The sequence below is a fragment of the Lytechinus variegatus genome, chromosome 7 (assembly GCF_018143015.1).
Source record: "Lytechinus variegatus isolate NC3 chromosome 7, Lvar_3.0, whole genome shotgun sequence".
Taxonomy (NCBI): Eukaryota; Metazoa; Echinodermata; class Echinoidea; order Temnopleuroida; family Toxopneustidae; genus Lytechinus; species Lytechinus variegatus.
In genome coordinates, this window is record NC_054746.1 from 30,947,416 (window position 1) to 30,973,268 (window position 25,853).

Consider the following 25,853-nt stretch of genomic DNA (forward strand, 5'->3'; position numbering starts at 1 on the left):
GAATAAGGCTTTCTCGAGGATGTCTCTCAAATTGAGTTAGCAAGGCACGGATGTCATAGCCCCCCTCCGTGTCCACCTCGATTAGAGATGGGAACAGCCCTCAAACAAGCCACAGAGTAGGGCTAGCAACAGAGGCAACAGCAGGCCGCACTGAGTCAGTAGCAGAAGCCACACTACAGGTGGGACTCAACTGCAGAGAAAGTCAACAATGACTAGAATATAAACTTGGAATCTTTGCCTTTACCGTCTGCTACTGTTGGATAAGCCCCATAGGTTTCCAGACAGAGGACCATAGAACAGATCAATAGATCAGTTGGTGCTGGATATCTACTGAAACTTTGTGGATCAGGTTGTTCTGACACGGGATTGATAATTGTACACCTAAAATGCCATCTGAAGAAAATGGAGGAACTTTAAATCTAATAATCGATAATTTTTTTCCATTGTTGTAATATGTGCTTGTTGGCAAAACAAACTAAATGAAGCAATGAATTCGCAAGTGACAATAAGTGATAGTCAAAAAAGAAATTTAATCAGCCTTGAATTCAAAAGGACCTGATCAGCAGATTTAGCACATATATGATGAAGAATATGAAAATTTCAAAGCAAGTTTAGTCAGCGTGACAACAAAGGTGTAACGTAACAAGAGAGTTAATCTTCGTTTTGGAATGTACAAATTGCAACCTGCTGTCTTCGTTAATTATTTTCATATTAGAGATTAGTTCAACCAGACCTGACGGCTGATGAAGTGGACTCACTACGATACCCAAACACGCGCAGTTGCAACTAGGAGATAAGTCCATAAGACACGAGGCAGCCATGTTAAGTGTTGTTAGACATTAATATCCCCAACCTTCAACATCTGAAAAGGCTTGGAGTCAGGTCTATGACATAGTGCTATATTTTTTCCTGTTTTCGCCAAAAGTACTCTTCATAAATCACCATGCAGTACTCTGGATATATTTCCTGCCCACCATCTTGGAATTATTGCTGGTATATTGCCTTCCTTGGACTGGCTGTTTTCGGCTTCGTGTCAGGAGTCCCCAGTGGTAAGGAGACAGCTTTTGATTACCCATAACAGTTAAACCGTTGACATCCCCAAAATCATCTTTTGATTTATTAATTTTAGTAATGTCATGTATTTTTTGTTCATGGAGGATTGGCCTATATTTAGATAAATGAATATAAATCATGTCACGAACAAACAAATATAGGACTATATTTTGGTATAAGGTGTCAACCACAACAAGTAATAGACACATGCTGGTCATAGTAGAATGGAAGTTCATCCACTGGTAACCTATCATCTTTATTACATTGTTATCTGTCTTCCGTGTTGGTCAATTGTCATTTTGTCTCTAATCGATGGCGTGTTTACATAAACTTTATATTGGATATGTGTTCATGATGGAGTTGTAGTTCTTATGTAATGTATGCAATATGATAACATCAGTGAAAATTCAATTACCCTCACCCATCGTCTCACACTCCACGACTCAATGTATAATGACGAAATATTCACGAATGTTCATGCTACAGTTATGGCGACGACTACTGTTTTTATTGCTGTTTATATAGGCCTGTTATTACTTCAACTCCTTCTACGGTACCACCGTCACCGCCACCACTACTACTACTGCTGCTACTACTACTTCTACTACTGCTGCTGCTACTACTATACTACTACTGCTGCTGCTGCTACTGCTCTACTACTGCTGCTGCTGCTGCTACTTCTACTACTACTACTACTACTACTACTACTACTACTACTACTACTACTACTACTACTACTATACTACTACCATTACTACTACCATTACGACTACTTCTATTACATTTATCACTACTACACAAGTTAACACTACTGTTACTTCTGCCGACTGCTATTGATTCTGATGATGCTACACGTCTACCACTATATGGCCGCTACCACCATCGCTTCTTTTGCCACTTTTACTACTGCTTTAAACATTCCCCCTTTTAATCTTCCGACTAACAATCCTGCAAGGGTAGATTTCTTTTTTTTAATAAAGACAGTTATTGCGAATAATCGTTCTAATAAAACTATACTAGAAGAAACCATATAGTATCATTTTATAGCCATATTTGAGAATTTGACGTTTCCGACGTTAAAGCGGTTGATTTGCTTTCAGCGGGTACGTTCTCTGTGTGCGTTGATTGCCAATGTCCATAATTTGCAGTTAAAGTTTCTTCCGCCAAATTGCTATTTCCATCGTTATTCGGGAGTCTACTGCAAGTCGAGATTATCCAAGGAAGACTCGTGGGCGCTAATTGCAAACATAGAATTATGCTGTCAGACATGAATTGCCCTCATTTTACGAGAAATGCGACATGTCAGCCAGTGCTGCCTAGTTTTTAAAGGACGTATTTGGAAGAAGCTCCTTATACGATAAAAGCTGAACTTTATTCGGCTTTGAATTCAAAAGTTTTGTCATTTATCTCAGAGTATTTTGATAAAGTAAGTTGCACTCCAGTCAATGATTAGATTTGTTGGGTCTATTTACATAGAGAGAATCTATTTCATAATCTTATTGAATAATTTCTAACTTAAAACAGTTTTTCAAAGAATCTAAATTCAGGTTAAAGTTGATTCTCACTTATAACGAACAATATTTGTCAGTTTCGACATTGGATAAAACATAACAAATCATAGAGACAAAGATTAGATATATGGGGATAAACAATATCCCTTCATGCAATTTGTTATTAAATCACTCATGCATATAGACAATGTCGTCATCATAATATTTAATATTTATATTTCTTAAACTTTATGACTACAAACTCACGATCGCTAATCTTTCCTAAACTAGCGAAAATATTGAAATTGTTTATTTTGTGAATGTTCGTATGTACAAAATTCTCCGTGGTACCAAAGTAACAATCAGATGAAATACGTGACCTTAATACTTAGTTCGAACTGTCACGATTGAAACAGTGGTTTTAATCGTGGAGTAATCGTAATGATCGTATCAGAACGTGTAACATCGTATCAGTTCAGTTGAGGCAATCGTATTGAATAGTTCATACATGTTCGCGATCAGTTACGAAAGGCCAATGCTACTGTTCGTAACGGATCGTACGACAATGGGAACGAGGTATGACAATCTAACCTTTAATAAGCCGATCACTTAATGCTTTCCCAATCGGAAACCGTGGCAATCTGATCAAAATTTCAGGATAGTGATCCATTTATGGAGGAGAAAAAAGTCACAATTTTGACTATGGAACGATGCAACACAAGACAGTGCAAAGGACATTGACAAGGTGACAACTACGGAAGCTCTAATGTCAACATCCTCCAAGAGGAAGCAAGTAAAAAAAAAATTTCACGACATGGTTTCATTAAATACTTCTAAAACGCAAATACCGGAAATATATTTGAGTTTCAGAATTTTTTTATTCCGTTACTATATAGTTGGTAATAGGAAGGCTTTATCTGACTATAACACACACATGTTGTTTACAGAAGTTAGTATTGTGTGAATAACAAAATTTCAATGCGAGGGCAAAGAATAAACTTGTGACACACCCTCCTTAAAAACTATTCTATATTTTGAAACAAATGTGAAGAATGTATTCTGCTGATGAGTTCAAGAAGATTGTTTGCCAGAATAAAAAAAATCTATCGTAAAAATCACCATCCCTTGGTCCATACCCATCTTTTTCATATATTGTTTTATTGCTTGTAATTCAAACGAATACTGAAGTTCGATTGATTATAATTCATCGAAGATTCGTAGGTATTAGTTCCCAAACCTATCGGACATGAACATTCTCCAACATGGCCGTACGCAGAATTTTTTTTTTCTGGGGGGGTGTAAACATTTTCAAAAAAATAAACTCTATAGCGAGGGAACGAAGCAACCAGGCTTGTCATTTTGGCGCTTTTGCATTTTGTAAAGTGAAATAAAAGGATTTCGTGCATACTTTTGGTGAATTTTGTAGAAATGTTCAGTAAAAAAGTAAGTTATCAAAATTTCTGGGAGGCAACTGCCCCTTGCCCCCTCCCTTGATGCGTACGGCTACGTTATCCAATATGCGACATATTTGTACATTCGGGATCATCGAGTTTTACTGATAGGTAATATTCTAAGCGACATTATTTATTCAATCTACTTTCTTAACACAGCTTGCATCAATAATGACTTCTCTTCCCTTTAAAGAATTTGGGCAGCGCAGGACAGGGTTATCGGAAATATAACAGGAAATTGTCACATAAGGCAATATCCACTATTCATGGGTTTCTTTTAAACATAGCCTTGTTGAAATCAAATTACTCTCCATGAGATATAATGTCAACTTTAAAGTCTCGAGTTTAAAATTTCCATCATGAGAATAAAAGGTATAGAGAGGGGGATAGAGAGAGAGGAAGAACGAGAGAAGGAGGAGGATGGGAAGGGGGTCGTATCAATGCAAATTTCGGTTTGTATGATGTTAATACACACACTCGCACACACACCCTTACCATAAACATGACCTATTGGACACTCGCAATAATTATATTAGTAAATACTGTATATGCACAACCAAGACGACAAAAACAAATTGTTAAATTTTCGTGCTATGCATGAAACAAATTTTAATCAATAGGTAGTAATTAAAGGTCAATCAGATAAAACACAAAGTCAGGGGTGGATCATGATTGAATAATTCTTAAAGGAACGGTGTTATTATAAAGAATCGCTACAAGAAAAGAGTCTACAAGAAAAAGTCCAATTGCAGTAATTCGAAAGGAAATTTCAGACTAGACAGTGTGTCATCAGAGGCTCATTTCATACGGAGATGAGATCAAACACAACTCTGAACATCGATGGCAACTTGATTTTAAACCAATCAAAATCAGGTACATATCAGGTTTGCGCTCGATTCCCTTGAGTTGGGTTCAAAGACAACTCTTTTTGCAACTGGCTCCTGTCGGACTAACAATAGCATGGGCTGAATGAAAGGCCACGGACAACCAATTAAAGACCAAACATTGCCATGGCCCAGCCATAAAGTTATTTATACTACTAACGCCAAATATCTATGGGCCCAGCCATGTCAGGCACGTCTTAGCTTGAAATTTAGATGTAATGTTTTCTTCTTTGAGGTTTTCCTTTTTTTATCTCCACCTTACATTAACCTCAATAAGAATACATATCTTGAATACAATTGCCAGTTGGATGGCGTGTCAATAATTCATAGGGTACTAAAGGACAACGTACGAGGGCCAGATACACGTATATGCTTGCAAATTAGGGATCTAAGAAATGGAAAGTAGAATCTGGCAAACTAATTCATGCGTTCATTTGGATGTGTATCGTAAATTAAATATTGTTTCTCTTAATTATAGCTTTGAAACTTGCCGCCCATTCCACTAATATCTCAATAACGTCAGCACCTTAATTTTGCGACGTAATAAATGATCGATATAACAGGAGTTAGATGGTTAAGGGGATGCAAGTGCAGGGTTAAAAGTGAAACCGGCGACCCAGGGTTTCCCGCTTCCTCTTGGGTCAGACAAACTACTAATAATATTCATGGAGAACTCAAATTTAACAGACCAAACCAAACATTGACATTTAAAGAATAGTAAAAGTCATTGTCTTCAACATAATTAATTAGAGAGTGTAAACTTTGGTCGTGTCCTCTTGTACTTTATTTTAAAAAGCGGTTAATCAATATTGGGTTAAAAGGGAACATAGAAGTTTGTTGGGTAAAATAACGCAAAGTGCTGTGTAAATTTTACTAAACGTTGGGTGATAACATCCATATGAGACTTTTACCTAATATTTCACTCAACAATCATGCATTCCCTTTCAAAACAATATTGGGTAAAGTTTATTCAATCCTTTTGTTTACATTGTACGATGTGTGAAAGATGAAAATTCAATAACTTTTGCTACATGCAATGGGGGCACTCTCTGGTTGACAACTTTGTTCGTTTAAATTTATCTCTTCAAAAAAACTTAAAAAAGGGACATTATGCTGGAAATTACTACTTTTCTCAAATGACATAATATATGGTTTACTATTTACCACTATGACCCCCCAAAAAATCTTTTAGGATCGTATTTCAGTAGATCTGTTTTGTTGCTTTTAAAATGTTTCATTTCCTTCAAAATAATAAGAGATTAAGTTGCATGTTTACCTTGGCTTTGGTTGTTGAGAATCATATCGGTCGATATATTATGTCTGCTTTATTCTACTTTTCATAACTTTACCTACAATATATTCAGGAGCGGAAGGAGTCACCTCATGCAACTAAGATTTACAAATATTTTAATTGAATAATGACAACGGATTGTCTTAAATTCCATGTATGGGGAAAGGGAGAGGGTAAAACCCACTCCAAATCTCTCAAATTTGATTTCATATATGAAACGATTGTAATAGATGATCCACAAATAGAGTAGGTCATTAAATCAAATGATTGTTTTCTAATGTTATCAAATATATAATGTTATTATGTTCTTGGATTTGATTTATTCCGAACTAAAATTTGCGAATGAAAAAGTTCAGTACTCTCACTAATGTGATGTTCATTCTTTTTATCGTCTAAAAGCGTATATTGTAGATTTTCTTTTTATAAATGATCTTTTGAAGCACGAAAGATGAACGCTGAGGAATCAATTGAGATATTGACACGCGAGCATGACTGAAGTTCTCAATGAAATGATAGTGTGTCTGTACTTGCAATGATCTCATTGACAGGCAATCTTAATCAATCATTCCTCTCAGCTAATCACATTCAATTTCTCATTCGATTCAATTTTCGGATGCCTCGCTTTTCGCGGTAGAGGACGGCTGGGTTATGAATCAAAAGTGCTGTGTCGCTGTTCTTCCTTTATGCAATATTTGCCGATACCTCATTAGACGCACGTCGAGGCACGTGTATATCAGGATCGAGGGCGAAAAAAAACATCTGTTAGTAAATAATATTTGTTATCAGATTTATCACTGCGAAAGAAACCGAATTTGAAGGAAAGTTTCAGTAAGGTGTGCATTTTTAAAATAAAATGTTGTGTTCCTTTGGAATTTGTAGGATGATTAAAAATTATTGAAGATCAGTATGGCATGTTAATCACAATGAATAATTACACTGACAATGAAAGTTCCTGTAACTCATTTTGGCCCAGACTCTGTCATGAAACAATATTTCTACATGCATATCTTTATTTAATCTTCTTTCCATTATTGGATGGCACAACAAGAATAAGCTATTTGGGAAATCCATTCGACTGACCAATTCTTCACTAAACTAATCATTGTGTATCTTAATTTTGAATGTTTTAATCATTAATTGAATAGAACTCAAACCAAATTAACGTAATTATCTTAGTTATATCGGTTTTTAATGGAAATTCCTGAAATAGGGCCTATTGTTTTTATAGGCCAAATTGTGTGGACATACTCTAAGTGAAAAATTGCACTTGGTTCTCTTAATTCCTCAATATATATTACCTTTAGAATCACTAATTTGTCATCTAAATATTTCTTTAGCTAAAAAGTTAAGTTCATATATTTTTAATGAACTTCTATTTCAACCATATCATGAGCTTTTGCAGCGCAGTATAACTGTAAAATTACTGTCAAATGTAGTCCGAATTGTATTTTACGGTCCATATGCATACAAAAAAATCTTCTCTATCTTTTGACTGCTCTATTTGCAATGATTAAATCTACCATAATATCTTTGTTCATTGTTAGATGAATTTGAATAAAATAAAATGAAATTATTGTACATATGAATTTTGACGCGACAAGTTGGACTCAAAACTGAAACCGAAACCGTCATGCTAGGGATAGGCTAATTACAAGATATCCTCTAAACATATTCAGCTGTAGATAAATGAAGGTCAAACGAGAGACGGTCTAAAAAGTCAAGAATACCTACATGTCCAAAGTGCGTTACATTTTCACCCCTATCGTGATCACGGGCTCCTATTGCACACCTCCGGTTTGCCCCCCTCCCACGAATGTAAGGGAAATGGAAGGAATTGGAGTTCTGCCAGTTAATGTTCACCATCTGTACACACACTTCCTTCACAACGTGTTCTACCTTAGTAAGGCTCAAGTTCATTAGTGGGGGGAAAAAAAGATGCGTCCGCTTAGGTAGAATGTTTAGGTAATAATTTCAAGACCAACGCTGATCGAACGTGAATTTAAAAAATACACAAGTGCACCAACAGAACAACCTGGGATTTCGGTGTGGGACTGCACTATGCAACTTAATCCGACCCGAGAATTTCTTTCTTTTGCCATAAACAAAACATGAAAATGCACAAGTGTTATGACACAATACAACGAAGTTAAAATGAAGTCAGCCTTATGATTGGGCATGATTATTTTGAATATTTGGTTTTGCTTTTATGCAGTTTATTACTCGTTGTGCTGCGTAAATATGTTTTATAGATCTTAACCATAATATAAATGTGCATGAAATACTTATATTCGCAAAAGTCTGTCTGTTACCACAGTCATTTGGTATTTTCCAAAGTTTATTGAATTGACTGGTGTCTTACTACTCTGTGGATATCTCAACAGCAACGATGTGTTTCTGCATATCCATCTGTAACTCGTCTTAATCCCTATCACCAGAACCTGGACTCCGCTTGCATATTCGATTAATATTTGTAGCCTGATCTGTAACCAAAGAAATATATATTTCTAAGGACTGCACTGAAAGATATAGTCCAAGGATTGTGCTGAGAATGAGATATATTCTGTGCTGCAATCTTCAGAAGACAGCGATGCTCACCCCAGAGTTGGACACTAGCCAACTCACGTTCACCAACCGTATCGCATGTGCGGCTCCTGTGGATGTATTAGGCAACGTCACCACTGCTCCAGAATCAATGGCGTTCCAAGTTACGTGAATGGTACAACTCTTCTCGTGGTTAAGAAAAATCACTGTGAGCTTTAACATGAGAAAACCATACTAATCACTTGCGGCAAAAAGTGTCTATGTGTTGAGTCAGCAGATGAACTGCAATGGAAGGCAATGGAAAGACTCTTTTAATGTTGCAGTTCCCGTAGGTTTCTGCAAACATCCGTGCTCACACTGCCTTAACCGTTTGTATTAAGGAGCCGTTTCCTTTTACATTCGTGTAAATCAGAAACTGATGCTAAGAATCTTCGCAGTATCATACATGATATTCACGAGGGTTGTGACCGTATCTTCTGGAAAGTATAGACTCAAGTCATATTGGATACCTGTATTTTCATGAATCTAAACTTAACTTTATACATACTTTAATATGTTATGTAATTATTCTCTACCACATCTGTCTTTATAAGTCTACTACAGGAATCATGACAAGGGCCTACTGTATACATCTTTTAACCCGTTACAATTTCCCTGTCGGGTATTTTAATTAGCATTTCCTCCATACATTATGTGAGAGTATAGTTGGTAACGGGTAACTGTACGTTGGTGCCGTGTAACCCCTTTTCCCGCCAAATTTTAGGAGTGAATTCGTATTTTTTAATTTGGTATTTATCAGAGTTAACCTAGAAGGAATTAAGTTTGGAAATCCGCCAAACTGTCCTACCGCTGTGGGCTATAGCTTTTGTCACTGTTGATGATGCCTAAACCTTGAAGTCACAGCTCGCCTTTTGTTCTTACATCACACTTTCTTCCAAGGTCTGTAGACGCTGTCACCCTTAAAGGTTTGGATTTGTTGAGAGAGGAAAGTGTGAGAGTATTGAAATGTATTTCAGTTTGTCCGTTGAAATATTGATAAATTAGAAATTGAATAAACCAATAAATTCAAATTCAGTTTTGTAACACCGATTTGATAAAATATTGTATCTGTCATTCCGTGAAAAATATGGTATGTGTTATAATGGAAGGATGAGCAAGCAACGCATGAAGATGAAGACAACATTGCTAACTCGAGTCATCAAAACTAGCACAGAACATAGATTTCAAACAGCTGCCTCTACGTTGCCATCCGTCATCTTGAGTACTGCAACATTTTTGCTTTGTGATATGCTTTATCAGAATGAAACAATCAACTGTTTGCAGAGCCCTTGCCAAGTTTATATATGTTGTCGGGGAAGTGAAAAATTTAACCCACCTTCCTTTCGACGTCGAGAAAATAGAAAGGACATACGATTTAAAATCAAGCCTGTCAAGGAGCTACCATGGTTTAATGAAAACTCTCCATATATTCATATTCTAACTTGTAAGCACCTAGAATTATTTCTCATGATTACCTGAATTCACATCTTGCGCTTCAAAATTATTAAATTTAACCTGGTGATACTGTAATTAGAAATAAGCTTGCTTTTGTTGTCTAGACTCGCAATTAGTGTTACCACGTATTGCGCTCAGTTAGTGCTAGATAATAATTTGAGGGTTCCAATTTTGATTGTTAGTAGATTTAAACGAGCTAAATCACCTTAAGATGAACCGCAAAACCCTAGTGTACGTCATGACAAGAAGGAAAAACCGGAGTCTCGGCTTGCATGAGCTTTGTCGAGTGAAACTTGGCATTCGTAGATATCAAATACTTGCTTAGTGGTCGGAATGATGGTGTTTTTGGTACCATGTTTTTTTATACATTTATTACAGATATTTATTTGAGTTTCCATTGCATTTTGAGGTGTGCGCTGATATTTTGATAAGTTTTATTGAATATTTTGCATATTGGGATGATTTCACTGTCCGTTTTCCCGGCCCAAGAAGATAACCCACCCTTGGTGTTATTTTGAACGTATGTTGCAGTCCATCGGTGATTGCTAGAGGAAGCTACATGGTTATTTACACAAAAAACAGCAACAAACAGATGTTGGCTTTTGCCATAGCAGCAAAGGGGAGATCTTGTGATCCATAGAATGCCTATCTTGGCTAGAGTCCTGCAGTTTTTCGGGATGAAAAATTTCTTTGTCGGGAGAAATGTAGAAATATTATTACTATTATTTTTACTATGTCCTCTCTGACGGGATTATTCTCAGGTTGAGGGTATATTCATAGCCAAAATATGTATTTTGTTGCTTGTCCGGAGAGAACATTTTATTCTTGCCTTAAAGAATTCTCCATTTAAAGATATGTGAGGATCGCATTGAAAGGATAGGTCAAATCCATAAACTACATTGAGCAGCCATAATCATAAGGGGATGTGTAAATTATCAAACCAATATTAGAGGTATACGCAAGCCACCAGGTGGGTGTTTCATAAAGCTGTTAATAAGATACGAATGACTTTACGCACGACTGGTAACCCTTTCTTGTGCTATGTGATATCCCTATGTAATTGAGATATGACCTAAGAACACGTCCCAGTGGTGCGTAAAGTCGTTCGTAACTTTACGAACAGCTTTATGAAACACCCACCCGCTATAGTTTTATAACACTTTCAATAACTTTTTACCTTGTAAGCCTATATTCTTCATCTAAAAAGTGGCGTGTTTTCTGCCTACAGACCAAGCTTAACAGAATCATTTATCGTGTTTATACAGAGTGCTTAAAGAGCCTACTCTGGAGTAAGGACATAATGTATCCCTATATATATCCAGGAAGACTTTGTTAACGAAGACCAGCATAAAAAGTAATTCCACGACAAAAAAATGTAGACCACCATCCAGGTGACAGGATATTTATGTTCAATTGATTACCTCGATATTAGTTAAGATATATTGACACTGCATGGGCACAACCCATTCGTGACCTATAGGCCTATTGTTTCTTTGTAGATATACAGCATATGATTTGTCAACGTGAAAACTTGTTGGCGCAAATTTATCAATAGGGAATATGTCAATATATATTAACAAGGAGCAATTAAAAGAAGAAAACTCTGAAGGAACATCGGTTCTAGCTCATTCATCATCCTCGCGATAGTTACAACTCATGCCAGAAGAGGAACAATTTAAGAGATTAATTAAAATAAATTACTTGCTGACTGTCAATAATCACGATAACAATTATTATAATCTCGTTTTCACTCCTTATGTTTGAATGGCCTTCGTAAATGATTAAAAGAGAATTTCATAATTGATTAAAAAAATTCATAGAGGACAGTGGAAGACCACGCTGACCTCAGGATAAAAACAATACATCACCTGGCTATCACCACTTCCAAATTGAATGACCCATGAAACAAAATTAGCTTAACAATTGCTATGACTAGGGCATCTTAACTGCACTTTTACGGTCAGGATGGCCGCAAAAAGAAAAATAATCTACAAAGTCAATCGAAAGAGACCCTGATCGCAATAAAACGATAGACTGTTCATTACAACATTACCACGGAGGATCGGATATGGCATTGGCCTCTCGAATCATTCCGTCCTTCATGTCTGTGCGGTAAGGACAATTAAACAACAGAATGCGTCAGGCCGGATACACCACTGACATTGCTTCAGCAGCTCGAGACAAATGACTTCCTGGTCGTAACAACAATAGGATACATTGATACACTAAAGATAAGAGTCAGGAGGGTGACGAAATTTCAACCTTACTCTTTTACGAGCTTGTTGCTAGATGGTCAGACTCATCACTGCATATCATTCGGTGCATAGACCAAATTTTATCATTGACGCCGGTCGATTGATATCATTTTCTTTTTCTTCAGGAAATAGGGATGATTGACTAAAGGAAAATATATCAATGTCTCTCCTCCAGAATAAGAAAAACATTAAGTCATATTTCATGAAAATTTGGCAAACAATTTAGTTTGAAAGGCCTGAATTTTTCCATGTCTATGTCATCAACATGTCTTAACTGTATGCCAACCACTTGACCTATGGACCAACAGAAGATTAAGTTTGTTTTCATCTTCTCGAAGCTCTTGCTTTTGTTGATTGATAATTAATGAAGTGTCTTTGGATGTATTTTAAGATAAATTCCATACGTCAGCACCTTTGTTAATAGAGAAATGCCCCAAATCTAATTATTAATGATATTCACATTTAAATGAAAATGGGCTTTTAGATGAGACTGAATACCACATTCAAATCTGAGGGCTTCTGCATGAGTATGTTCATACCCTTTCCTTCTGTCCTGTCTGCGATTCGTCTCAAAGCAGTACACGATTCTCTGAGGGCAAGAGATAATCTCTCTCCTTAACGGACTGGATCTCCTAGGTAATGTATCCGGAGTTGGAGGAAGTCGGTGTATTGTGTTCAGAAGCTCATGCAAGTCGTGAAGGTGAATTAAGGTAAAGCCAAAATGCTACCTTGATCGGGGTTTCCGAGGCTAGGATAAAGTGATCGGACATGGCAGAGGACACACCAAGACACGTTTCACAATAACATTGATTGTAGATTTGTAGCATGTCGTGATTTTTTCCCCAACAGTCATCTGGTTGCGTAACAATGTCTGCATTTAAGACAATAAACATCCTCGTGTATGTTTGTGATTCCCTTCATCCATTCTCGAATGTTTCGCATAGACTTCTAAACCAAACATATGCTTAATGTGGTGTCTGTGGTTCAGAAAATTACTAAATCATTTTTATTTGACTGATGTGAGATCAAAAGAGTCACGTTAGATGAAATGCCTTGCAATGTATTGAAGGCATACTGAACTGTCGTGTATCGAACCCTGGACTTTCTGTGTAATCGGCTTCTTAGAGCACTCGGCAATGGCACCTCCCCACAAACCAGTTTATAATAAAACACACTCCCTCACGCACAGAGACGTACATCATCACACATTCATACATGTACCCTCAAAATGACCAATAGTGGAAATCAGTGACAAAAACAGACTTGAAAACAACAATTGGAGAGTAATTTCTTCAGAATATCTGATATCAAATCATTCTTAATTAAGGCACAAATCCCTTTTACATTTCCGATAATTTTTATCTTATTACCAAATATCTTTTTTCCTTGGGAATTGAAATGAATAATTTATCAAGAGCATGTCTCTTTTACTCTTCGGGTATTTCGAGGTTTTAGCATTCGACACTCTTATGGATTGATTGCTCTTCGGTTGTGATAAAATTGTATTTCGTGAACGAGAAAGAGAGGGAAAAGGAGGCAAAATGGTGGTTTGATGATTCAGAACTAGCTCGAAACTAAATGGTGTGGTTTGGTTTAGTATTTGTGATATCATTAAACGTGTTAACTCCCAGATGTTCATTGCCAAATTATGTGTCCATCACAAAATGCTGAAACAAAGTGGGTTTAAAGTGCAGGGTATACAAAAACAATCATACTAAAATCGTGATAATCAGGGCTCCATTTCTTTGTATGGCGGTTTTAAAAAGTCGGTAGGCAGTTGCCGTCCTTAGAGGTAAAAAGAACAAAAAGTGAAAAAAGATGGAATGGAAAGGAATAGATTGAAATAACTTTAGCATAATGCCAAAGTTACTACACTTCCCTTACGTAACATCAAGATGTAACTAAATAATCAAGTAAATTAGATAATCCTAACATTAGAAAGTGCTATGACCGGCGATCGGGGAGAGACCGCTTCCATCTTGCATGTCTTAACGAACTATGACACCCGATGTCATTCCGTCAGTAACACGATTGGGATAAATGAAGTTAAAGTTCTACAAGCATATCCCTGAAGGAGAATAAAATCATCGAAGTTCGATTGAAAAGAACAAAGTTATGAAAGTCATCAGATATGACATATTTATAAATAGATAAAGACAGAATGAATAAATAAATGTGAAACAGTTGAAATGAATTTCTCACGTACATGCAATGAGTGAACTGATTAAGCCATATCATCCACTTCGATTTTCTTGTTTTATCTCCCATTATGTCATGTACAGCGTTTGTGATCTTACAATTGGAGGAATCAATCTGGAATTCATATTCTTGAAGCAGACTATTCAAATTATATTTTTAAACAATAAAATTCGAAATCACTGCAATTCATGACAGGCATACCATCTGAGTTATGCATAATTGGATTACCGAATATCAAAACTTCCTTATTTTAATTCTATCCATGAAGCTTAAGTATTTCTTTTCTTTTACAAATAAATTTACCTTTTTAAATTAATTTCCTGGTGATGTCAGGCCGGGGTAATTTTTTTACACAGATTCTCGAAGGAGGTTAAAGAACACGGATACTGATGTAAAATTATACTCTATGCAATATATGAAGATGAAAAGATTATCTACATCAACTGCAATCAAACTTCAGAGTTTAAGTTATTGCGTGGCAACTTATTTACCATGCATAATAGGACTGCTCTTTAAGAATAGTTTATTCTTTTGATCCAGAGTATCATATATTGACAAAAAAATAAAGAAATGTGGATTAATTCAGTTGCAAAAGTGGAAAATGTTAATGCAAGTTGTCCTAATTGTATATAGCACATTCAATATTCTAATCTATAATTTCTTATACTTTGTTCTCTTTTTGTTTAACAATTTTAAGCTTAACTGTTCTATTTGACTGACGATGACATAAGTATGTTGGAATAGAAAATATATGACTGTAAATCGATTTCGACTGTAACAATATGACATTTCAAAAATGGTAATTATTAAGTCCGTACGAATAACATATACAGACTTTGTAATGATGAGATACGACTGTGCTATGATAGAAAGGATTAATGTAACTAGGATAAAACATGAAATAAGAGCAAAATAGAATGTCCATTACAAAAGATTTATATGAGCAATTAATTCTACGAGATTCTTCACAAGTTTGCATGAAAAATTCTTCGATGAGAAATCATTAAAATATTGTGGTTTTCACAAATGAGTATGAGTTTGTTACTGGTTTGGATATTCCAGGTCGTTGCACCATTAGAGGAAGCGTGCTTGTTTTGACTCCTCTCTTAAAAGCCTTTTATCGGATATACCTTTCAGAACCCTGAATCCAGGACCCTGCATGCACCCTGTGACTGCAGCTATAGCTAGACTGGATGAAACAGCGTCACTTCTTTTAAGGAAGGGAAGTCTGCTTTATCGGTTCTGGTCAGAGTTTAGCGACTGTTTCCGTGCAATACTTTGATTTTTGTACAAGCGAACGTTCCTGTATACGAGTTTAGTTCATGCAGCCCCTCCTTACCATGATTAAGTGAAAATTTAATTTTTTGAAGTTTGTAAAAAGTGTCTGTATTATATCAGGGTCTGTTGATAGAAACAAGGTTTAAAAATAAAGACCAAACATAAGAGCATACCCTTACTACAACAGCATCAGTAGCAATAGTAACAGGAAAATATTAAAAAAATAATAAGAACAGTGAAAGGCTTGATAAAAGCTGATTAAAGATACACAAAACTTTACATTTTACATTAGATCTATGATATGCAGGAGGCCAAAATATGATAAATATAATATATTGAGAGTTATCATTTGCGGTATAACATTTTCGGTTACCGGGTAAAGTTTGCCTAACCATGCTATGTTTTGATAGTAGCTCAATATATTGATTCCATGACTAAACATTTTTCATTTCAGATATTTAATAACAAAACTCGAATAGAACATTTATAATCCACACCATTGAATTCAAAGCTCTTTCAGTGCATGCTATAGACCATGCTATATAGAGAGGTTTCTTATATAACGTCAGTTGTGTTGGTGAGTCGTGACAGGAATTCGAGGAAAATGAAAAAGTACGGAAGCTTTTCATTAGAGCTGTGTCAGACTCAACTTAATCATACCCAGTATCGATAGGCAAGTTACTGATAAATTAAAGATGCCACAATACATTTTAAAATACAGATATTACCCTGTTATGGTATATCTGCAAATTATATTGCTCATTTAACAATTACTGCATGAAGTCGGATTTTCCCTTAACCTTATGATTACGTAAACAATAATTTTACGAAACCGGAAAGTAGTTGATAGATATGGCAAACATAGAACAATTAAGATTTGATATCACTGCCAAGTGCAACGGTGGATTATTAACTTTGGATTTATATATAACGGATACTCAATTAATTGTTATGCAATGAGGTTCATAACAATGAAGTTCACTTATAATATAACCCAGCTGGTTTGGTTATGATATGGATGTCCTGTATCATATAAGATCCATTGCATGCTGAGGATTCAAAAATCTCCTCATGCATGGGCAATGGGGTATTAGCCATTATACCAATGATTTAAAGAGGGGGAAATACAAGTACTTCCCCAATTCATTACCATCGTGGCCTCGAAACGGAAAGGATGTATTAATGTTTCTACGTCAAAGAAAACAGCGTTGGGAGCATGGTAAGGGTTGACAAGGGGGTCGCAATCTTACCCATTTCCATCGCGTCCTCTCATATGCATGTATTTGGCGGGTACGTCCCCACTGAGGGCAAAATTAGCTCCGTTGAAGAATATACTCATGACGTAAGTGCTAGTTTGTATCCACCATACTGAATCGTGTAAGCTTATCCTTAAAGAAAGACTTAATTCGAATCAATCGAATGGCGTTTTGGAGCCAGAAATACAATATGCCTGTATCAAAATAATCAAGGTATTCTACATTTAAGCACGCCCCTACCACTTTATATTGATGTTCTATTTAATATTTCAAAACGATTGATTATTATTATTGGTTAACGAAGATTAATAATACGGAGGTTCTTTGTTCATTTTAATATGAAATATACTTGAAGAAAATTAATTGAGTTGGAAGAACTCAAGGGACTCTCTTAAGCTTATCAGAATGGGATTAATACCGATATAGAAACGATTCAACCATTCATTTTGAATTTGTCTTCATAAATATATAGAAGCAATTTTATGTGGTTGATCATTCAGCAAAAGAAAAACTATGATCAAAGGATTCTACAAAGTGCTTCGTGTTTTTATATATTTCGAATAAGATTTTGCTAAGCACTAAATAGAATGTTGGGAAATACAATACTATGAATAAATATATATGAGCAAATAACAAGCAATTTTCATCCCGATCACAACGGAAACAGTAACTTTTTAATGTTGCACTTTCTGGTATAACTATTTGCTAAGATGTACCCCTACATCACCTCCGCATCGTCTCTTCTTTTCCTTTAAGAAAACTTTTTTTTCACTTTTCCTATTTCGTGGAATATCATGATATCAATTCATAAAAATTAATTTGAATGAGGGATAGCCTCCATTCTGACGTAAATCCATGGGATGACCAAGGGCAAACAGGGAGAGAAAAGCCACAACTGGTGGTCAGGTGGGTCGTATTCACCGCAACGGTGTGATGATGTCGATGGCATTTCAGGTGCTACGGTGATTGAAGGAAAAGCAATAACCATGTGATTAGTCACTTATGAACGGAAATCATAAGTCCCGACAGAAGGGGATAAATTCAATCAGGCTTTGTTAGAGATCGTTTTGTTAATGCAGTCACGTGGTACGAAAAGATGTCACACAGCAGTTTAGAATAAAAAAAAACAATTAAGGACGTTGTACTTTCTAACCCGTTGTGTCATGTATGTCTTAAGATGAATAACAAAGAATTTGAAAGGTTTCTAGGAATTGTTTTGCATTCAGTGTGGTTTACATGAGAACGCAAAGCAAAAAGTCGGCAAGTATTAAATATGTATGTGGGGTTGGGAGGTAATTCCATATCTTGTCATACCTTGACATAAAAGAGGAATCATGCATAATTTTGTACATATGTCTACATGTATATTATATTGGTTAACACTACAAACCATTGTTTTCTACAGTATAACTATCTTTGAAACTGTCAATGATTTATAATTTCATTGTTCTTGACAGATCCTTGTGCCGTCCGAGATCACATGGGAACAGAGTTTGTGATTGGTTTCCTGGAAGCGATGATGCCTGATGTCAGCCCTCATATCTACATCGTTGGTTCAAGACGGAGCACCTCGGTGGTCATCTATACCAAACAAGGCAATTACACGTTAAACATCACCCCTTACCAACCAGTCCAGTCATTGGACCTCATGAACGCTGCAATTGCAGGATCAGAGGCCATCGTTGTCAAGGCAGACCATGAGGTGAGCGTGTACGGCATTGATAGAGGCAACTCCATGGATTCCTTCCTAGCTCTACCGACGGACGCTCTCGGCTACGAATATTATGTCGTAACCTACGAGTTAGCAACCCGCATCAAGAGAGACGATCGTGGCTCCCAATTCATGGTGATCAGTACCGACCATGATACCCGCATCAGGATAAACTTCCGTCCTAACAACTATGCTGTCTGCAATGGACAGATCATTTACTCGGGAAGAGAAGTACCACTGACGAAGCTTAAAACTCTCCACTGCCTTGATCAAGATTATGACCTCACCGGTACGCACATTGTATCAAATAAACCCATTGCCGTCTTGTCAGGAAATAAATGTGCCAATGTGCCAAAGAATAATCGGTATTGCGACCACCTCGTTGAGCAGCTTCCACCCGTCAGCAGTTGGGAAAAGGAGTTCATCACGTCACCCCTGAAAGGAAGGTCACACGGGGATCGTTTTCGGGTCGTTGCAGCAAGGAACTTGACCGTCGTGAGGACAACGACAACCGATTCTTACTTCATACTGAACGCTGGGCAATTTAGGGAACTGGACGTGGGATCGAATTCTAGTACAGCTATTGTTGCCAACAGTCCCATCCTTGTAATGCAGTATAGTAAAGGTATGGAAAGACGTTGGGACATCGGGTATGAGATAAACTGATTGTTATGGAAACATCATGATTGGAAATGAAATACGAGTCCTTACTTAATGGCAAAAATATATGAAATGGAATATTTCTCAAAGGATGACAATGATTCGAAAGGTTATTTTCTGGGTCAGAGATGATAATCACCTACAATTTTACAATAGATATTATATCACCGTGATCAGCATTCATTCGTTGAATGTTTGTTAATGTATCATTAATTTGAAATTGATATGACGCTAATGCTTTGTGGGTACGTTCCACTACATATAAATTTTGAAATTAGTAATATGAGTCTGATTTTGATTAATTCAATCTATTCATGTTCTTCTCTACGCAGGAGGAAATGTAGATGGAACGGGAGCTGATCCATTTATGATGCTTGTCCCTGGGATTGAGCAATTCGTAAGTGAGGCTCTTATTCCTTCTATCTCTGTCGCCAGTGGCCCCGAACTTACTAATAACATCAATATCGTCATCGACTGTAATGCAAAATCAAGCCTTTTTCATGGCATATTTCACTTCCCGGAGGATAACTTTTTAAATGCTTCTCACACGACAGAGGAAATGCTGAAGAGAAAGTTTTGTATAAAGCAACACAGTCTTGTGCACAACCCTTCAGGAGTGTACTTCCTGGAAGACAGATACAGCGGGTACAATTCGTTTTCTGTTCTGGTGTATGGCTATTCATCAGGTGAGGGTAACGAAGCCTACGGGATGCCAGCTGGATTGGTTCTCCGTAACAACTCCTGCGTCCGCCGAACTCCAGCGAGACTAACTTCTACGGTTCCACCAGGGATAATGTGTACCACCTATGGTCCTCAGTTGCAGCAGATATCAAGATCAGATCACAATGTAGATGTTGTAAGTAATTTCATAAATGACCATACTGTTTCAGGAGTTCAGACGGAACCAACAACTGGACAAAACCTGAAATCTCCGACACGAGGTGGTAACTACCTTACAGTTGCCATTATTATTGGAATGTTTTCTTTTGTTATCATTACCATTCTAGCAGTTTACGTGTGTTATCTGAAAAGGAAGATTCGGCGACTGGAGGCTGAGAGGAAAACATTTGGTCAGCTTCAGCTTAGTTCCATGCTGGTAGGTCCAGATGGGTATATTGATCTCGATGGATCACAGATATCACAACGTGAGTACATGACACTTAACAACACAGACGGTGTGTGGCGTGTCGGGAAAGTACGACGCGTTGATCGTGCCATGTTTCGCAGTCTAAGTGCAACGAACGGAAAATCAACGTCTCCTCCAAATCGATGCAATGGTCAGTCCGGGAATGGAGAGGGTAGTTTTAGGGACAGAATGCTAACAGCGAGTGAATCGGCACCACAGGACATCACCACTACAAGTGGCATCCGTCGGCAACCTAGTACCAGCGAGTCTTGCGGAGGCATGAGCCAGGCTAATGGTTCAACGGCGGCTCTTATATCTATCAGTCGCCAAGGGAGTATCAGCGAAGAGCCGAAGGTAGATTCCTTCCCAATGCTACGGCCATTGGGAAGCAATCGCGCTAGTACCAAGCACACCAGCATTCACATAGACTCTGAATTGCACCCAGACCTGGTGCCATCAAGACGCCAGCGGAAACATCTCTGGCGCAGTGTGAGCAACCCGGGTACTAATCCATTCTCGGGTGCTCATGGGGACTTGAAGGTATACTACGAAGTCCCAAAGAACAATAGGCCCTTGACTACGGGCAATGTCAGCAGCAGCAATAGCAGTACTTCCCAACACTACGACCGTCCCAGGCGGCAAAGGACTAACAGCGAGGAAATCTCGCCAGCAGCTAGCATTTTCTTGACTAATTTTCCGAATTCGTTGTCATCTAGGCACGACGATGGGTATATGAGTATGAAAGATCCGCGTGCATCGGTATCAAGTCAAGCAAGTGGGTCACAGGTAGGGGATATCTCCCATGCCTCTGCGTCTACTGCTAACAGTATGATGGACAAGGCGTATTCGTCAATACCCGATGAAAATTTTAACAACGCCAACGATACCGGTGATACTGACTCGACGGACTATACAGAGTTGAACTAGTAACCCCTTTTTAAGATGTGCATTGAGGAGGCTGCTGGAAAAAAAAGCCATGGCTATACGGCTTTGTCAATTTGTACTACGTAGAATGTCGATATAAAATTATATATTGTTCACTTGAGCATGAAAATGCATTTTTTGGGGGAGGGGGTTTGTTGAGAAAGATTTGTTGAATAAACTGCCATACTGCATGATGCGAATATTCATTTTCGTCTTTGATTCGTAATGTTACGTCATGCCTATTTTAATTTATATTAGTAGGTATTTGATCAAGTCCTAACTATGTCAAAACGTGTGCAAATTATTTCCAGATACATTATGCCTAGAAATAGTTCTAATGGTCTAATTAGTAAAATAACAACACATCTGTCTAGTCACATAAAGTTGAATCGGTGATTTTTACCTTCGTGGTATTGTAACTATTTCATATCTTTATTAGATGTTGATAAAGTTTTATTTGAAAGAGAAAATTTATATTATATACAAGTCCAGTGTTTTACTATTCGTTTGTGACAGATGTGTAACTTGAAATTCTAAGTATTTACATTAAGTTTCTTGCGATCGAGTCGACTGCGTTACAGCAAATTATAATAATTTACAGTAAATGACAGGTCTTGTGATAGCTTTTAGCCAATTATTTGTTTAGGATCCGTACCGCCATTTATGATAAAAATATGTTGTTTGAGTATCATTTAAGACGCCATGCTTGTAGTAAAGCCTCAACTCGGGCTTGACATTTATAATGGTAGCTTGAAATGTACAAATTGCTTCTTCGCTTTGGTAATTTGTATTATTATATTAATTGATAAATCTATCATAGAATTTCGAACGAAGGCCTGAATAGAGGTTACACAATGCTGCAAATCATATTGTTATTTGTAGCTATTTTTATCAATCTGTAGAAGCAATACACGTTTTGTAATTGGTGCAATTTTTGTCATGTGATTCAGATTCTAGAAAAGAAGAATTGATGAAATCACACATTTTGTAATATGCTATGTAAATGTTGGCCCCTAAGTGAAGTTACTCATGAATTTCGTGCATTCATGTTAATTTTTGCAAATAGTAGGAAGTGAATAATGAAAAGTTGATTTAGAACTCGTTTATCGATTTCCATTATCTTCAATGTTTCGATTCTATTGATCAATACCCAATCACCGATTCAATGTTTTTCAGGTAAAGACGATTTAAACCATAGGAACATCATTTAAATCAATATGAACATAACTAAATAAGAAATTCGTCTTAATTTTTTTTTCATAAGAAAGAGCACATCATCAAGACTATTTTTGGCACGACATATCACACCAAGTTCATCAGTAAAAACATTGACCTACATGAGGAAATTATGTTCTTCCCATTTCATAATGAGGGGGTGGGCCTCTTAATAAGGACCATATTATTTCCATTTTAATGCACACCTAGATGTATTTATTCATACTGATTGTATCTCTGCACTGCATTAAAGCTGAAAAGCAGGAAAGTCCCTTGTTTATCCCGAAGTGCCGTACCACAGGTTTCTGTTGATATTATAGCAAGTGTTAATCTGGGACTTCTTTCCCATCAGCCATACACAAAATCATGATAATGACAAAGTGGGTTGAAGGTTGCGCTTTAGTTTGGTTTTTAGACTGTCAGGAAGTTCATATTTTGAGGAGATAAAGTGATCTCGCACCTGATTTTATTTTTGTGAACGTGATAGTGTTTCCGCGGTGTTGTAACTATATAAAAAAAATCTGCTCTGTACCCATTTTCTCATTTGACAGCAGTTTGTATTTTGAATTGTTAAGATGTGAAATTGTTCCGTTTCTGGTGCCAAATTCAACCCAACAATACTTCATTAATGCTTATCAGTACAACGAAACTAGTAGTCACTTCTGAATAAACGATCATGTAAACTCAACGAAGAAACTCGAGGAGAGGAAGGGGCTTTACCGAAGTACAAATGACCAAAAGAACAAGTCAAACAAAAATAAAAGGGTGGGGTAGTAGATTTGACATTCACCAATTAGGTATTGTTCGAATATTATTTCAGTCATACACAATCGAGTTTAAAAGACAGCCGATATATTACATATGAATTACCTTTGATTGTTATTTAATGACTTTAATCGAGAAAGAAAAAAAATCAAATCTCAGCGTTCATCATGCTTGAAATAAATTTATGATCCTTTAATTCTCAACCAAGAATGGGCGCGGTCAGAGAATAAGGCTAAAACTCTTGCAGTATCTCTATTTTTGGTTGTTATAAACCGTGGATCAAATACTCGTGTCAATCGTTTGTCGCATAATATTATCATTCCAGACATGCAGTGTGACATCCAAATACGCCTGTGATTGCTTCTTAAGCATCCTCTCCAAACCGACGATCTAATGTGTTTTGAATTCATTAAAAAAATAGATTAATGCATTATAAGTATCAGTAAATACAATCCGGTGAAAAACAGAATTAAATGTTACATTTTCGTACCATTAGGAAGGGGCATACTCACCCTGTGAGGTATATATCGTACTGATTTAATGACTTTTCAGAAAGATATCCATGAAGATCACTGACAAGGCCTATAGCTATAGCCTATAGCAATAGCTTTTTCTTGGCAATGACCATTATAACAGTGAGAAAGAACGAAAACGACAAATCAAAACACCGGGTACTATTTTAATTATCCCACTAATCGGACCCTTAAAAATTGATGGGGTTCATTTCAGTGCGGCTTTATATACCCCCCCCCCCCTTCCCACCGAGAGTACCCCCACGGGGCATGGGGAGCTGTTATTCAAAATAATAAATCTTTGGAAAAACAGATTTCCACTTTTTTCTTTACTTACACTAAACGTATTTTCATGTCATTTTTTAAAACGAATCTCTTAATCCAGCTTTGTCATCTCTAAAAATAAGGGCTTAAGTAATGCTATAGTATATCACGATTTCGTCCATCATGTCCATGTATAATGTATCTTTAAGATAAACTATTTTCCTTACATCATCCATGTAAATAGTGAGTGCGGTAGTGACCGAAATGAATGAACTTATGACCAACTTGCGTCACGAGCTAAAAAACAGTTTCTGTTCATCAGTGAGTAATGTTTAGAACGAAACAGGCATGTGTCTTCTTGATAATCTTCCACCGTACTCAACTCAATTCGGAATCCTTCACATTTCTTCCTCCTTCTGAAGATTAACGAGGTAGATCCTTACAACCCACAGACAAAATTCATGTAGACATGATTATCATGCTGATACAAACACTCTTCGTACTGTTTGCAAACCCTGGCCACGGGTTTGGACGCAGGTGTGACATTGGTTTAGGAAATGGTAATTTAGGTCGCGCTTTTCCAGCATTAATGTTTGTTCCTTTTCCCGCAAATGTTTATTATGCTGGGTTTTTTTATCGAAAGAAACCCCACCCGAGGACTATCGTATAGAATCCATGTTATTCCTTGATGAACAGAGATATAACATATCGTCTGGCATTAGTGGCCGATATAGGCAGGGACTTAGGGACGATTTTTTTAAGAGGGTGTGCCGGTTTTTTTTTAATTAACAAGCAAAATGAAAAAATGTAGTTTGTAAAAAGACAAATGTATTTTCCTTCCTAAATGAAGATGATTTTACTTCAGCATACCATCCTGATTTCTATGGGTGCTGCATATTGTGAATGTCATACGTAGCACCCTTAGAAAAATCCTGTGGGTGCTTCAGCACCCCCGGATCCTCGCTTCTTAGGGCCCTGCCGATAGGTTCTATGATGGAAACTAATATAGGGCATGGGGCGAGTAAGGAGTGTGTTGATGTGAAAAGCTGAATATATCATTCCCAAAATTTATCTTTCATTGGGTTAATGATAATTTTTGTTAGATAAGTTTTCCAGGTCAAATGTCCGCCGTGTCAGAGCAAGTGTCCGATTAGGTAATTAAAATGTTAATAGGGATTTCAAATGTCCCATTAGCCAGACTTGTATCCCAATAGATGAATAAAATGTCCTTAGAGAATTCAAATGTCCGCACAATAGAACTTATTTTCAATAGGTTAATCAAATGTCCATCTTGCAAATCAAATGTCCTAATAGGTAAATAAGATGTCCATAGGGAATTCAAATATCCGTTGAATAGCAAATGTTACATAATCATGCATAATTTAAGACATCAAGTCGTACATAGGTAAATCAAATGTCGTTTAGGTAATTCAAATGTCCATTTGCTAATGATGCTGAAAAGAGATTGATTTTTTCTTATAATG

The 25,853-nt window shown here is 36.8% G+C and overlaps 1 protein-coding gene across 1 annotated transcript; it reads left to right on the forward strand.

Annotated features, from left to right (window-relative positions):
* LOC121418994 lies at nt 1-25,465 on the forward strand. The gene is made up of 3 exons (XM_041613247.1): nt 1-1,049; nt 18,650-19,528; nt 19,896-25,465. Exons 1-3 carry the CDS (start codon nt 944-946, stop codon nt 21,614-21,616), a joined length of 2,706 nt encoding a protein of 901 aa, XP_041469181.1. The 5' UTR covers nt 1-943; the 3' UTR covers nt 21,617-25,465.
* Nucleotides 25,466-25,853: the final 388 nt, after the last annotated feature.

Bases quoted from the DNA above. Each gene is read 5' to 3' on its own strand.
- LOC121418994 (XM_041613247.1), top strand. From the start codon at position 944: ATGCAGTACTCTGGATATATTTCCTGCCCACCATCTTGGAATTATTGC. The intron at 1,050-18,649 runs GTAAGGAGACAG...TGTTCTTGACAG, and splicing joins CGTGTCAGGAGTCCCCAGTG to ATCCTTGTGCCGTCCGAGAT. The intron at 19,529-19,895 runs GTATGGAAAGAC...TTCTCTACGCAG, and splicing joins TGTAATGCAGTATAGTAAAG to GAGGAAATGTAGATGGAACG.